This window comes from Aptenodytes patagonicus, chromosome 6 (assembly GCF_965638725.1).
Source record: "Aptenodytes patagonicus chromosome 6, bAptPat1.pri.cur, whole genome shotgun sequence".
Taxonomy (NCBI): Eukaryota; Metazoa; Chordata; class Aves; order Sphenisciformes; family Spheniscidae; genus Aptenodytes; species Aptenodytes patagonicus.
Genome location: NC_134954.1, coordinates 37,775,159 through 37,790,647, shown reverse-complemented (window position 1 = coordinate 37,790,647; position 15,489 = coordinate 37,775,159). Strand labels below are relative to the sequence as shown.

Genomic DNA, 15,489 nt, shown 5'->3' with positions numbered 1-15,489 from the left:
ACAGAGTCGGTCTCTACCAGATAATACCAGGACCACTTCAGTGGAGAGTATTTTCAGTTTGGGTATCCAGTTTCAGCATTTAACTCTGAGCAGGGAAATAAGTCTTGTGTGAGCATTTTGCTGTATCCTACTTGCTGTAGCATTGCGGCTCCTCACAAGTCGCAGCTCTTTCTAAATTGTGCTACTAATACTTATTACCGTATTGGATTGTTTTTTACTTGCAGCTACAACAAGCGTATTAATGACATCAGAGAGTGCAAAGAAGCTGCTGTTTCACATGCGTAAGTGTCTTACAAAGTTTTCCTGAAAGATTTTAGTGTTGTTTTTCTCTAGTGAAGTTATAAAGAATGTATAAACAGGACTTGTTGAATGCTGAACGAATTGTGCATTTTCAAATGAGATCATGTACTGATTGTTCTTTTAAATCTGGATTTGCTTAATGGTATGCCGTTATCGATTCAACTTCCCAAGTTTTAGATTATTTTTCAAATTTTCAGGACAGAAGCATTTAGTTTATATATTCTCCAGTTTTTGTCTAGTTACTTAATGTGAATGCTAACTAAACAGAAATGTTTTAGTGGGGTCAAATGCAAATCACAGACCAGGGGCAGAGAACTTGGTTTTTAAATTTAATCATGCTTCAGGAATATAAAGCATTGGTGATGGGGATGCCAATTTTAAGTGAATGACATCCTTTGAAATACTGAACTTTTGAAGTTGGTATGATATGAGCTGCCTATGCTTGGGCTTAAATGTTTGGAAAAATCAAATGTTCTGTGGTTAGCACAGAGGATGATGTTTCGGTTTGTTCTTTTGATGCAGCGGTTCAATGCATAGAGAGAGACGCAAGTTTTTACGTTCTGCACTCAAAGAACTGGCTACTGTCCTGTCTGATCAGCCAGGCCTGTTGGGTCCCAAGGTAATTATGGTTCTTACGTTTCGCATTTATGCAATCTCACTTTTTGTTTCCAAGTGATAATATGACATGTAGTTTGTTTGGGGGGAAAAATCCCACTCTTTGAGAGAAAACATACTTAGGTTTTAAGATTCTTTGATTTTTAGAGACTAGTTGCCTCTTAGGTTGCACAAGGTGTGCAGCTGTTGTATATATCTATAAGCTTGTGAACAACTTTTCTTTTTCAGGCACTTTTTGTATTTATGGCATTATCCTTTGCTCGTGATGAAATTATTTGGCTTCTTCGTCATGCAGATAATATGCCAAAGAAGAGTGCAGATGATTTCATAGATAAGTATGTTAACAGTTTTTAGTGTGATACCTTAAATATTTGAGAATTTCACAGATGGAATGCATTTGAAGGCAAGGGAATCTTGGGAAAGGATGGCTATATGGAAGAGTTGGGACAGTTCAGAAAATCTTTACCTGGGAATCCCAGAAACTGAAGCACATCAGTGAAAGTTTGTTTTCTCTAGCAAATGTATTTATAAAATAAAAATATTTTATAAAAGTTTTATGCATTTTTTTTTTCCTTTGAGAAAGCAAAACAACAAAAAAAGCTTCATCATGTGTCTTCAGTGTTATTGATTTGCATTGAACAAGTCAGTGGTGGTGGGAAGGAACCTGTCAAAAAGCTTGATTTGTTGATTTGTAGAATGTCTCCTGTACTGTAGCAACACTGTCTTTTAAATCAGATAAGATTTATTTATATAATACAGCATTAGTGTCATCATAAACAGAAGGTAAAAATGAGAAATGGGTTTAAGAGATGTATGAATATGGATAGGCAGAAGGGTACTAGTTGTCTTTTGAGTTGTTCTCGAGATTATTGAACACAAGATTGAACTGAAAGTCTGTGTATTGACTGCCGGAGTTTAAACAACAAGTGACAATCACAAGGCTATTTCTACAGCTGGAGTAGGAAAACCTTGGGTTTTCTTCACTGGACTAGGTGCTAGGGATGGAGGTACCACAGCCTCTCTGAATCAACCTGTGCAAGTATTTAACCATCCTCATGGTTTTAAAAAACAAACAAACCAAAACCAACCCAACAAAAAGGCAGTTATTACCATTGTATTTTTCAGATTTAACCACTTCTTGAGAAAAAAAATTTTTTTTCAAATTCAGCATTATAGAAGGGCTTCTTCAAAAAATAAGTGGATAGTTATACAGATCTTTGAGGATTATCGTGAGGGCATCCTGCTAATTTATGTCCTGTTGAGTGGATTTTACCTTGCAGAGAAAATTACCTATGTAAACTCATTTTACAATGTGAACAAATACTTTCATACAGAAATTGCCTATTAGTAATAGTTTTAAAAGCAAGGTATAGGAGGAAATCCCCTTGAGAAGCATTCCACCGGTAGAAATTGTTTTTAATATTTTTTGATGTTTTCTTATTTGTAAGCTTTTCCTTGTCTTCTTGCCTAGACACATAGCTGAGCTAATATTCTACATGGAGGAGCTCAGAGCACATGTGCGAAAATACGGACCCGTGATGCAGAGATACTACGTACAGTATCTCTCCGGCTTTGATGCAGTGGTCTTAAATGAGCTTGTTCAGGTACGGCAAGACTGTGGTTTTGGGTTCTCAAATGCAAAGTTTAAAAAGGGCTTTTTGTCCAAAATGTCTTTATGAAACTCATCCTGGTTTGTGGATTTTGATGAACATTATGGAGTAAGGCAAATTAACTTAACTTGCTGTTTAATTCTGGGATTTAGAGTTGTACTTTTGGTTGTTATATGAATACTTAAATGTTATTAAGCAATGTTATGTTTAGAGACAATGAAATGAGTACTGCCACTGAAGGAGCGTTGTAGAAACTTTTTCTTATTTAGCCTGACAAAGAAGGATAGGCTTTCTGAACTGTTTTGGTTTTGTTCCCTAGTGACCACTAGATGGAGCCCAAATTTCGTGACTAGGTCAGCTACTCAAACTTGACAAGTTTGTACTGTAAGCTTTTTTGTTGTGTTCAAAAATTCACACTCCCAGCATTACATCAACTACCAGAAGGTGGAACTTACATACTCTACTGTTTATTTAAACGAACTATTTAAACAGTTTAAATACCAGTTTGTATCACTGTTCAAATTATTAAATGTAACTGAATCCTTTGGTTTACTTTCAATACCAAAATGAATGTATTTGGGGTCTTTTTTTGCTTATAACTCTATATACTTACATGTTAAACAGACTTATTTTTTTTTAGAGTGACAGAATTAAATGTTTTTGGCGTATGTCATTGATTCCTGGGAAATTATTTCCTAGATTTAGTGAATGACTTCTAAATGCTGTACAAGTGGCACAAGTGTTCTGTGTTTAGATAGGATAATCCTTAGCATCAAACTGAAAGAGGAAAAAAAAATTGGCTTGAATTTTAGTTGTAATTAATTCATAACAGGTATCAAGCACAAAACTAGACAAATGATTGAGTGATAATTTGGATTTTTTCAACCTTTAGGTTAAAATGTCAACGTCAGTCATAGCTGGAATTATGAGAAACTTCTGTGTTGTATTATTTAATAGAAATATGATCTTATCAATTGCTGAAACTGCTTTTTTCATGAACTGTTCCATTTTGTAAAATTTGAAAACTTGATAGTCCATCTTTCAGGTGGTATAAATCATTCAAATCAATGTTAGTAAAAAAAACTGTTGAGAGGGGGTTTTGTGGGAAGCAAAGTGATGCTGATGTGGGCTCCATTATGTCCTGCCATGGCCAAATTTTCTTTGTAGACAGATCAGATGCCTGTAGCAGTCAGAAAAATGTTTGGTTTCTGATATATAACAGAAAAATGTTTGGTGTCCATTTTGTAAATGACTACCGCCTGAAAATGCATGGGCACTTACTGACAGATTTTTCCATTTTGAGCAGATGTTTGTTTGGAAGCAAGCTTTTCTAGGTATTTGTCATCAAGCAATGAAGTAAAAAGTGACAGCTGTTAAATAGCACTATCTGAGAGATTCCATCGATTAAGTTACCTTCTGTAAATTTTCGTACATTTCAGAGTATAGCTGATAAATTGCGCATGGGTATTGACGTTGTTTCGTAAACCAAGCTTGAAATAATAATAGCAACAACGTTTATTTTAGAATCTTTCAGTGTGCCCAGAGGATGAATCAATCATCATGTCCTCTTTTGTAAACACAATGACTTCACTAAGCGTGAAACAAGGTAAGTTTAAATGAACTTGGGAAAATGGTAACAGAATGACAGATTCCTCTGGAAAGCTTCATTGCTTTTTGTTTCATGCAATCGGTAGAAGCAGATAACGTGCATAATCTGAATTTGTTCCCTTGTTTCTCTTTCGTTACGGTATCTGCATCTTATTGTATGTCCCTTTTCCAGGGCAGCTCTATACCGATAGAGCTTTTGAAGAATGCTATTGGGAAGTAATCCTACCTTTTAATTTAGAAAGTGTATTATGCATATTTTCATCTAGATATTTTAATTCCTATTAGCGTGGCTGTGCTGGATTGAAATTCTTAGGTAAATGCATGAAGTTCAACACCCAAGTAATTCTTGAGAACTTTGGGATTTTTTTTAGAAGGTCTGATATACTATATCCGAATTTGTAGTTGTTTTCCTAAAGGTTTTATGTTCTGTATTTTTCCCTGATGCAGTTGAAGATGGAGAGGTGTTTGACTTCAGAGGAATGAGATTAGACTGGTTTAGATTGCAGGTAAGGCTTTGTAAATATGTGTGACATTTTACTAACTTAAAACCAAAATGTTTAATAAATTACTGCTCTTCTAGATTACTCTCTCACTGCAAGTGGATGACAGGCTATCTAAGGATAAACTACTCTTTTAAAATCAAACAAATACTTAAGCTGATAATTTGCTACATTTTGATGTAACTTTGTCTGCATTGCATACTTTTTGCAAATCATTCTTCGGGGTGTTTATAACAGTTCGGAAATAGAATGTGTTGAGGATGAGCAGTTTATTGGCAGCTGTGCACTGTGTGGGGTGTGATTCAGCCTGCCCAGCCAAGGGAAGGTAGAGGCTGTTCAGCAAGAAAATAATGTTCAGTGAGATCGCTTCTGTGCATTGCAATAACAGTATCTTCAATTGACTTAATAAAGGGGGGAGTACTGTTTAGACTCTAAATCAATTGTCTCAAAATTAGATAGACATGTTATTTTTATATTTTCAAAATATGCGTTCTTTTTCTTGCTTTCCAAAACTTGATTGTTAAAGGGGGGGCTCACAAGTGCGTGTCTGTGCTTTGTCAATACATTTGTTCTACAGTTTATCTGTGAATTGGTATCGTATTCAAATGACATATGGAGACTTCATTGAAAGGCAATTTGCTTTTCTTAAGCCATATTGGAAAGATAAAATAGTCTATCCCCAGTCTTTAAGTACACAGGTATACGTGTACTCGTGTACTCCTATGTATAGCAATAATCAGTATTTAACCTTTATATTGGGCAGTAGCCAAATTTGCAAAAAAGCAGCTGTAGATATAGCATAAATTTTTTTCTTGTGTCTTTTCAGGCCTATACCAGTGTTTCTAAAGCTTCGCTTAGTCTTGCAGACCATAGAGAACTAGGAAAAATGATGAACACAATCATTTTCCACACAAAAATGGTAGATTCCTTGGTGGAGATGTTGGTTGAAACCTCGGATCTTTCTATATTTTGGTATGTTACTAACCTGACTGTAGAAGCTTTTTCTTATTTATTGTTTGGTTTGCCCTTGCAAGTGTAATTTTTAAATAGCAAACTTTGTAGGAAGATAGGCCAGTGGGAGAATCAATTAGAATTTCTGGTTTCTGTATGAATTAGTTTGATAAAGGTATTTCTGAAGAACCGTCAGAGAGATTCTTCAGTCACATAATTGATCTGAGGTCATTTGCAGATTCTTCCTTAATACATTTTTGCAAAAGGTGCAAGTTTTTCCAGTGCCTATGTGGCAAACATCAGAATATAAATATGGTAATAGTAGAGAGATGCAAATAAAATGCGTAAGAAGTGAATGCAGACAACAAACTTCTTTGAAAGCATGATGCAATTTTTGGTATAAGTTATAACTACAAATCTGACACTAATAGCGTATTTGATTGTGTGAAGTAGACTTTATTTGCGGCAAAATTATGTATGTATTCCATTTAAATGTCTATTTCTGATCAGTTTTTATAGTCGTGCTTTTGAGAAGATGTTTCAGCAGTGTTTGGAGCTTCCCTCTCAGTCAAGATACTCAATTGCATTCCCACTGCTTTGTACTCATTTTATGAGCTGCACCCATGAACTATGCCCAGAAGAGGTAATTTTTAAATATATTGTCTTAGTTATTTTCGTCTCTCGTTTAAAGTAGGGAGGACTAGAGCTGAACACTGCAAGAAAGTGTTTGTTATAGCAATACAAGCTTTGAGGGAGGAGAGTGGTAAAAAGGGAAGTAAACCAAATAGATAACCTTCTTAGGTGATTCTTCACCCATAGATCTCAAAATCTTTTTCTCAAGTGAGTAAGTATTACTATCTTTGCTTTAAAGAGAGATTAAACTAAGGTACAAAGATAAGATGACTTTTCTGGGGTCATTCAGGCTTAGATGCTAATAAATCCTGTATGCCTATTAAAATTCACAAGCAACAGTGTTTCTTTCAAATGGTTTATAAGCCCATAGTTAGAAAAAGGAAATAGGAAGTTGGCAGTTCTGTATGGCTTGTTATAAATAGTGCTTCTTGAGTAAGATTAAAAAAAAACTTAAGTGATATACAGTATAATGCAAGCATTCGTTTTGGTCAGAACTGGGTAATGTAAGCCCTCTTTGGTTAGAATTAGAAACGAAAAAATGCAGAATGTTGCTTAAAGAAATGGACCCTTTGTTAAAGGAAGTAGTTTGATTCTGAGGAAATTCTTTCTATTTTTGTCGTAATGAAATAGAATCTTTAGTACATTTCCTGTACGTCCATTGACTTTGGAATTACTCCGGGGGTTAACTTGGCCAATTTTGTGTAGTGCTTATGAAAGTGTATTTTCATTCTTAACAGTGCTCATCTGAAACAATTAGATGAATAAGATCTGTTGTAATATGCACGATGTGGGTTCTTATTTAAACATTAAATCCATTAAACTTCATCTCAATATATGTCTGTATCATTATTTTCCCTGTATACTTTGCTTTAAACAGCTGCAAACTCTATTTATACTAGACAACCACTAAAAAGTTTCCAGGAAAGCTTCCCTTGAGGACAAGAGATGTCTTTCAGAACAATTATAGTAACAGTAAGGAATCAGTAGCCAAAGTCCACTGTACGCTAGTTACTGTGAATTCAGCTGCAGCAAGCACGTTTTGCCACAGCCAGCAGAACTTTGAATTCAATATCTGAATTGTATGACTTGGTAACTGTTATCATTTTGGAAAAATAATCTTTGTACTGTGTACAACGTGTGGTAGTGTGGCTGTTAGAAAGTAAACATTAGTGGTGAAAGAAGGATTTCACTGAGACAGAAGGCTGTGCTTGTGCAGATCCAGTGACAAAGGAACTGAATCCAGAAATTAATGCAGTAGAGCTTCACTACTGACTTTGTGGTGTGAATGACCCTGTGCTTTCTCTATAGCTTGAGTTGCATGGTTTTTTTTCTCTTAGATTTAGTACTGGTACAAATTAATGAAGAGGAGATTCACAGAAACCTTGAGTATTGGACACTTTAAAGTAGATTCATTCCAAAATGAAACATGAAAACCTACTTTTTAAAATTTATTTTGCCTCCTTTTACAGAAAATGTTTTACAAAATACAGTAAGCAATGTATTTTTAATGATAATAGGCCACTTTGACTTTGAACATTTCATGGTTCAAGTTGCTTCCAAAAAAAAAAAAAATCCTGGAGCTGAGATTATTAAGGACTAATTAATTTATTATTTCTCGTACCCTACTTCTATGATTTAGTGAACCATTAACTGCAGTGCAGTGTGTGTGTTGTTTGAATATTGCAGGACTAACAGGAAACTGAAGATAAGACTTTCTTTTTTTTCCTCTTTAACAGCGACATCATATTGGAGATCGTAGTCTTTCCTTGTGTAACATGTTCTTGGATGAAATGGCAAAGCAAGCTCGAAATCTTATCACAGACATTTGCACAGAACAATGTACGCTGAGCGATCAGGTGGGTGTGGTTGTGTCTATTCTTTTAATTCTCCTTTGAGATTTTCTAGGTTGTTGGACTTTCTGAATTTTTATGGTTCTATTTCCTGTTCACCTTCCCCCCCCCCCGTTTTGGGAAAGTTTTCTGTTTATAAAATGGAGGTGGTTTGAGGAAAACCTTTTATATTAGAATTGTGTAGTTAGTAGTCAAAGGAAGAATGTGTTACTTGTTTATGGTCCAGGTGGAGACTTCATCACACTTATTTTGTATCTCATGACTGCTAAGAAGTTGGATTTTAATTTAGGGAGCTATTTTTTTCCTCTACTAGTTGCTGCCAAAGCATTGTGCCAAAACCATCAGTCAAGCAGTGAACAAAAAGTCAAAAAAACAGACTGGAAAGAAAGGAGAACCTGAAAGGGAGAAACCAGGAGTAGAAAGCATGAGGAAAAACAGATTGGTTGTGACAAAGTAAGCCTCTTATATTCCTTTCACCTAAAATCCCAAGTCAAAACGTGTGTTTTACATATTGAATGCTTCTTGCTTAATCTGTCTGAGTAAGTTTAATTCACTCTAAATACGACGACTCTGTAGTTTGTGAGCATATGATACTTCTGTAGCTTGTATAGAGACTGAATTCTGTTATGTAGAGCAATAGGAATGTGTATCTCGAATTTATCTTCTCGGCTGTTTCCTTTCTTGAGCAGAAAGGATCCCTGTTCTGTAGCTAGGTTTTCTGTATAGTCATATTAATTGTTGTGGAAGTGGGAGTCCGAGGACTGGACGGCGTCTTCAATTCTGCCTTGCTTTAACACTTAACTAGATAACGTACAGGCTGGGCTGGAAGTTCTTGCTGCCAAAAGGCTGTTTGCTGCCTTCAGCTGCTGGGATGGAGTTGAGGCTCCAGTGCCTGTACCAACTGGGGAAGGTGTCCTTGTTAGTGGCTATAGAAAAATTGAAAGTGCCAGCAAATAAAAAACAAAACCAAAAAACCCACCTGAAAGAAATAACAAAGATTAATAAATACAGTTTGGGATATAAGAGATGGTAGGGGAGGAGAAGGTAGAAGATAATTCTTGGGAAAGATCACAGGACAAGATGGTAGAATGATAAAAGTATGAAGAGGAAGGAAGCTAAGAAAAGGAAACAATAAATGTTTAGTGTTGTGGCTGGGAGTGGCTAAACACACACACTGCTGAAGGGGAAGTGGTTTTGCTACAGTTGCAACAACCAAACATCAGAAAACTGTAACAATCAGAGAAGTAGAGGGAAAAGAACTTACTTGTAGCTTAAGATTCCCTCTCCCAATATTTTCAGGTTTTTAGTACTGGCTAGTAGCAAATGTGACTTGTGTTGCTTAGTTCAGTTAGGAAAAAAACACTTTAACACTGTTCTTTTTTCGGGACACACACACACACCTTATATCTATCTATAAAAAATATGTATATCTCTCACATCACTGTATGTGATGCAGATCAGTATGCAGTTGTAGGATGTGTTCTTACCCAAAATACTGTTTTTAAAATAAGCTAGAAGAGTGTCTCAAAGCAGAAAAAGATAATGAAAGGAAGAGTTAGAGCTGTACCTGCTCTTGAGGCGTCTTCCATCCAGCATGTGCTTTCCATGATAATGCATACTTACATTGCGTTAAATGTTTTTCTTAATTTCCTGTTGCCTGTTCTTAAAGCCTGGACAAACTGCACACTGCACTTTCTGAGCTCTGCTTCTCAATCAATTACGTACCAAACATGGTGGTTTGGGAACACACGTTTACCCCAAGAGAATATTTAACGTCTCACCTGGAAATCCGCTTTACCAAGTAAGAAATATTGTAAAGTTAGAAGTATTCATATGCAAGATAAGTCTTTGTTGATTTGATGTTGAAAGTATTGTATACTTACTATGGAAAACTAGTTTTTAAAGGGGTGGATTGTGAAACCCGTAAGTCAAATTCTGATTGAAATGACAAGTTATATGTGCAGACATACACAATTGTTAGTTCCTACTTTAAAACAAAATATATTGGAAATTAATATCACCTATACAATATCCTGATCCTGCATTCCTATGTATTTGGTAGGAGTTCGTGACGCCTATTTTTAGGCATTTATAAAGACTGTCTTCCCACCGTTCTTTTGCACGTGCTGGATTGTTTCAAGTGTTTGAGTTTACTGGCTTGCTGAAAGGGAAATCTAAAAATCAGAACTCAAGACCTGACAAAGCCAACTGAAAAGATATTTTAATTACCTTTTTTCTTAAAAAAAAAAAAAAAAAAAAAAAAAGTATTGCCACTTGATATTCCTGTCTGTTCCTACCTTGATCTTCCCATCGTTGTTTACAGAAATAGGCAAATGGCAACTTCTGGAGAGGACTTCATATTAAAACAGCCAGCTATCCTGGTTGTATTTTATGCCAAGGATTACTTATTATGTATTCCATACAAGGTATAAAGACTTAAAACTTCTACTCATCAAGACATAATATTAGGTGTCTCGAGCCCTCCATCTTTAAAGTAAGACAAGGTGGCATAAAAGTAAAGATAACTTCATGACTTTATAAGAAGTCAGCTGTAATCTTCAGGTTTATGAACCTAGACCAGTGAAGGTCATATTTGCTTATTTTTTTTTCACTGGGGGGCAGGGGGGGTTGGCTTGTGGATTGGAGCTGAAGCCACAGGCAGATGCTTTCCTATTTCTTGCCTCATGAAAGAAATGAGGCTTGTTACCCAAAGAGAATAAATGTTCAATTTATAATTATTTTTCAGATATTGAAGTGGCATTTCTTCCAGAGGTTTGCAGTTTACCTTTAAATAAAGTGTTAGTGTTCCAGTGTTAGGAGGTTTTTTGTTTACTGTTTTAACCAGCTCTGTTTCCACATATGATTGGACTAAAGCTTATTATTATGCCACTTAGTCTTGTAATAATACCAATTTTGAATTGGTTTTAAAATGAGAGAGTCTGTCTCAGAAGTAAACTTGTGAAAATAGGCTTATTTGCACATTTCCAAGCAACAACAAAAATGTTACTTAAATAAGCTGATGTTCTCCTCTAGAATAACTCATCCCCTTCACCTCTGATGAAGGTAGTAATCTACCAATTTCTTACTTTTTTGTTTTGTTGCTGTTCTGCCTTTGAAAAGTACATACTGCTCAAAAGCTTAGCTCTGAAAGTCTGAGACCATTATAAGCCTAAAATGAATACAACAAGTATTTGTTTACTAAGAAGACTTTGTTTGCTTTAAGGACCCCATGATACAGTTTGCTTGAGGGCCTGGTTTCAGTGAGATACTGGGTAAAGTTAATGTCCATTTGTGTTAAAAGGGAATATGCAGTCCTTTGTGCAGTTCTGATCTAGCTTGAAAGGTAGCCTGATGTATAGGAGATCTGCTATGAGGAGCCTGTTTTTATTTATAGTGAGAATTTGGGCAAATCAAAGTATGTCCTGCAATTTCTTGGCTTTTTGATTAAAGATAGAAATCACTGTGTCAGCTAAAGGGAGATTTGTTTTTCATTAATGAAATTCCTATTTATTTACTTAACATATACCCAAAATTTTAAAATTAGGTGTACAAATATAACTGCAGCCTACCTACCAAATGATGTAAAAATACTCCCTTTCATCTACTTACACGACGATAATTGCTGAGAGGCATTAGCTGTTGAAAGCAGAGCTTCTGATAACTTTCTTGAAAAGTTACTTAAAACAGTTAAAGTGTAATTTTTAAAAAAAAAAGTATGCTCTAGGAAAGCTATCCGTATTGCAAAAGAGATAAGATCTTTCAAGGTAACAGATTTTTTTTTTTAATACTACGTGAGCTGAGGCAGAAAGAAGAGATTAAATGGTATGGTCTGTCTTGCAAAATTTATGCACTCAAATACAGTAGGCGTAGTTAAGATAATCAGATGTGCCTTTAAATACTTAAGCAAAACAACACAAGATAGAAGTTTTGCTTTGAATATTTTAATTCGTACTTAATTATTGCTATATGATTTTTTTTTACAGATATTTAAAACTGTGACAGCAACTTTAGTCAAAGAATTTTTGCCTTAGTTAGTATGCTTTGAACACTTTTAACACATCATTGCTCTTGCATTTCCCAGAAGTTTTTCATTTTAAGACTTTAACATTAATTTATTTACCAAAGTAGCTGTAATATAAGTCTTCCACATTGTGGATTGCCCTTATTTATATGAGGGGAAAAAAGTGTTATTTTAAAAATATTCAGTGAGTATTGTTATAGTCTCATGAAATTTTTGCTGGAACCATGAATACGGTTGTCATTGGCATCTAGAACTATTTTTAAAAGTGCTGGTGTAGTATATTCATTGATTAGAGTTTTATACTTGCAGATTGGAAAAGTGTTCAGAGAAAAGTTTTGAATATAAAATCATTTTTATAGCTGCATCTTTGTCTCTGTTTAATTTTACTAATAAATGCAATTTATTTGTTTCCAATTTTTTTGTTTCTACAAGGTCAATTGTTGGAATGACTATGTATAATCAGGCAACACAAGAGATTGCAAAGCCTTCAGAGCTGTTAACCAGTGTAAGAGCCTATATGACAGTCCTCCAGTCAATAGAAAATTATGTACAGATCGACATTACACGAGTATTTAACAATGTTCTGCTTCAGCAAACCCAGCATTTAGATAGTCATGGTGAGCCAACCATTACCAGTCTGTATACAAATTGGTAAGTAATTATATGAACACTTGTTGCAAGTTTTTTATATTATTTTTATTTAATTAAAAATCTGGAATTGGAGAAGTGGAGTTGTTTGAAATTTTCGTTAAGTTTCCCACTTCAAGTTTACTTCTCCCTGTTTCTGTTAAAAGCACTTTAAAGTTTGCTTATTGTGAAATTCACTTTTTATAGGGGGGAGATGTAGGGTAAGATACAGATATCAGTTGAACTATGAAAGTAAAACTTTAGTCTATAGGCTTTGCTGTCCCTTGTCACACAAGTGTACTTCAGTTGTATAGAGTATCTATGAACACGTGTCTTGTAATCTAAAACTTTTTCCCTTTCTGATAAGGTATTTGGAAACTTTGCTACGGCAAGTCAGCAATGGTCACATAGCCTATTTTCCAGCCATGAAGGCATTTGTGAATTTGCCTACAGAAAGTGAATTGACATTTAATGCTGAGGAGTACTCTGACATATCAGGTAGACTTTGATGTTTCTACTGAATATTTGTGAGGGATAGTTATTGTACGCTTGAGTAGTTGGAATAACAGCAACTCTTAGAGTGTTCTATTATAGACAGCATTTGTTAACCTTCAGTAGTGTTTTAAGTACTTTTTATTCATGTTTTGAATATGCCTTGAGAGAGCTTGCTTTTCCTATTTTTGGTCAAAGCAGGGTTGTTGCATTTAAGCTACAGAGATAGGAGTATAATGTGTTGGTGACTGCTGCTTCAGTTCTATTATGATACAATATTTTTGCAATTAAAACACTATTGCTAGATACATGATGGGCATCAAATAACCGAAGAAGGAATGTTTGAAGTAGAACAGTTTGTTTTATTTCTCAGAAATGAGAGCCCTTTCTGAACTTCTGGGACCATATGGCATGAAGTTCCTAAGTGAAAGTCTGATGTGGCACATTTCTTCACAGGTTGCTGAGCTTAAGGTAACCTTGGGAAACTGGTGGGTGGGAAGACGGGTTGTTTTCTGTTTAAGCTTCCTTTAGGATATTTAATAGCTGTGCTTCTGCATGCCATCTTTTTGAAATGACTGCGTCAAACAAACTGACAAAGCTGTGAATTTTACTCTTATTTTGTAGTACATTTGCACATGTAGTATGTGTGTATCCCACATTCTTCAACAGCTGAATGGGCAGGACTTTATGCAGGCTCTGATTTCTATGTTAGATACCCCAAGTTAGGAGTCAAGTCTCTTCTTATCATCAGTGGGAGCAATGTTTTTCAAGATCTCCAGGTGCTTGCAAAGTGCTTACCAAAGTCTGTTGACTCTCAAAACTTAGCATGAAAATCTCAAATGTATCTTAGTCATCTATAAGGACTTACTTTCTTCACCACGTGTGTTAGCATCTATTGTTCAGTTTACATGGATGGGAGACTTCAGGTCTTTTTTCTTTGCCAGTTTTCTTTGGTTTTAGACATATCTTTCCCTCTGGCTGAACAGTATCCATTTATTATAAATGTCTCTATTCTGATAAATAAACCTGCTACCTACAGCAACACAAACAAACAATAAAGTTGGTGCCATGAAGAAAGTTAGAAACATGGGCATCTCAAGGAAGCTGGTTGCATGTATATTCAGAACAATGACAGGGGGAAGCACTTGGTGCCTATGTAATTAACTCTTTTTTCCGGAAAGAGGTTTTAACAAATTTAATAACGTGTACTACTTTCCCAGGATAGTCATACTATTAAAATGCCACTAATTGGCATATATTTGCTTTTCATATGACTTACTCTTTTAGTGTCATTTCCAAATTTAATTCCAAGTTGTTATTACATCGCATCATCTTCAATTTATTTAACCGCTAATTACAATAAGGATTTTTTGGTAACTATTCATGCATGCTGTGTTTTCAGAAATGCACATGAATACTTAAGAGATCTAAGGAACTTTCATTTTTTTTCTTCAACAACAATTTATTATTATTAGCATACCAGGCCTTTAAAAATGTGTGTTTTTAATATATCCCATGTTACAATTTCGAAGGTCTTGTTCTCCCTGTAAACATTGTGAATTTTGGTGCTGCTGAGTTGCTAGGACGTATGATGCCCTAAAAGATTTGAAGCCTTTTATTCAATGTTACAGCTTAAGGAGAGGGGCTGCTCATGCTTTCCCAGCTGCCGCAAGAGCATGCAGCAACCCTGACCTGAGTGACCAGCCAGACAGGGTAGTTGATTCCTTATGCCCATTCCAATTTTTGAGTTTTAGGATGAGATTTTCCAGGTGAGAATGCTGTGATTTTAAGGTTAAATTATGTAACTCTTGGCTATGCACAAAGTGACATCTGTCACATTTCAAGTAAAACACAAAGCTGCTGGGCAGATGTTTGTTGGCCGCTGCTGTCTTTGTCCACTTACTGTGGAGTTGTCATACTTCCTCAAAATCAGCGCGATTGATATTGTAGCTCTGTGTGTTTTTTTAAAAAGCAACTTTAAATTGTCTCTGAGATTTGTTATTTTCTGATACTGCTAAGGATAAGCAGAACATAGTGTAGATCCACATGCACATGACCACATGTTTGGAGGAAAAAAATAAAGTAATAAAATGTTCATCCCTTTGGCTGAGATGCAGTTGGCTTAGCAAGAGAGCACTGAGAAACATCTGCGTTTTGGTGAAGGAAGCAACAAGAGGGATAGAATGGGGAATTTATTAAGAGTAGGCTTCAACGTGCTTGCTTTGCTTCCCGCAATGGGACCAGGTGTTGGGTTTATATCTGAAGTTTAAGACTGGGGCGAG

The 15,489-nt window shown here is 35.5% G+C and overlaps 1 protein-coding gene across 5 annotated transcripts in view; it reads left to right on the top strand.

The window, feature by feature from the left end:
* The window catches only part of NCKAP1 (NCK associated protein 1), a 61,799-nt gene that overhangs the window by 28,946 nt on the left and 17,364 nt on the right, over positions 1-15,489 (top strand). For all 5 annotated transcript variants that reach the window (XM_076342162.1, XM_076342161.1, XM_076342164.1 and 2 more), the window contains 14 exons: positions 225-281; positions 823-919; positions 1,144-1,250; positions 2,387-2,519; positions 4,050-4,131; positions 4,581-4,639; positions 5,460-5,605; positions 6,095-6,227; positions 7,954-8,073; positions 8,381-8,520; positions 9,737-9,868; positions 12,521-12,739; positions 13,083-13,213; positions 13,581-13,678. In XM_076342162.1, coding sequence (XP_076198277.1) covers positions 225-281; positions 823-919; positions 1,144-1,250; positions 2,387-2,519; positions 4,050-4,131; positions 4,581-4,639; positions 5,460-5,605; positions 6,095-6,227; positions 7,954-8,073; positions 8,381-8,520; positions 9,737-9,868; positions 12,521-12,739; positions 13,083-13,213; positions 13,581-13,678 — 1,654 coding nt within the window. The remainder of the gene's footprint in view (positions 1-224; positions 282-822; positions 920-1,143; positions 1,251-2,386; positions 2,520-4,049; positions 4,132-4,580; positions 4,640-5,459; positions 5,606-6,094; positions 6,228-7,953; positions 8,074-8,380; positions 8,521-9,736; positions 9,869-12,520; positions 12,740-13,082; positions 13,214-13,580; positions 13,679-15,489) is intronic.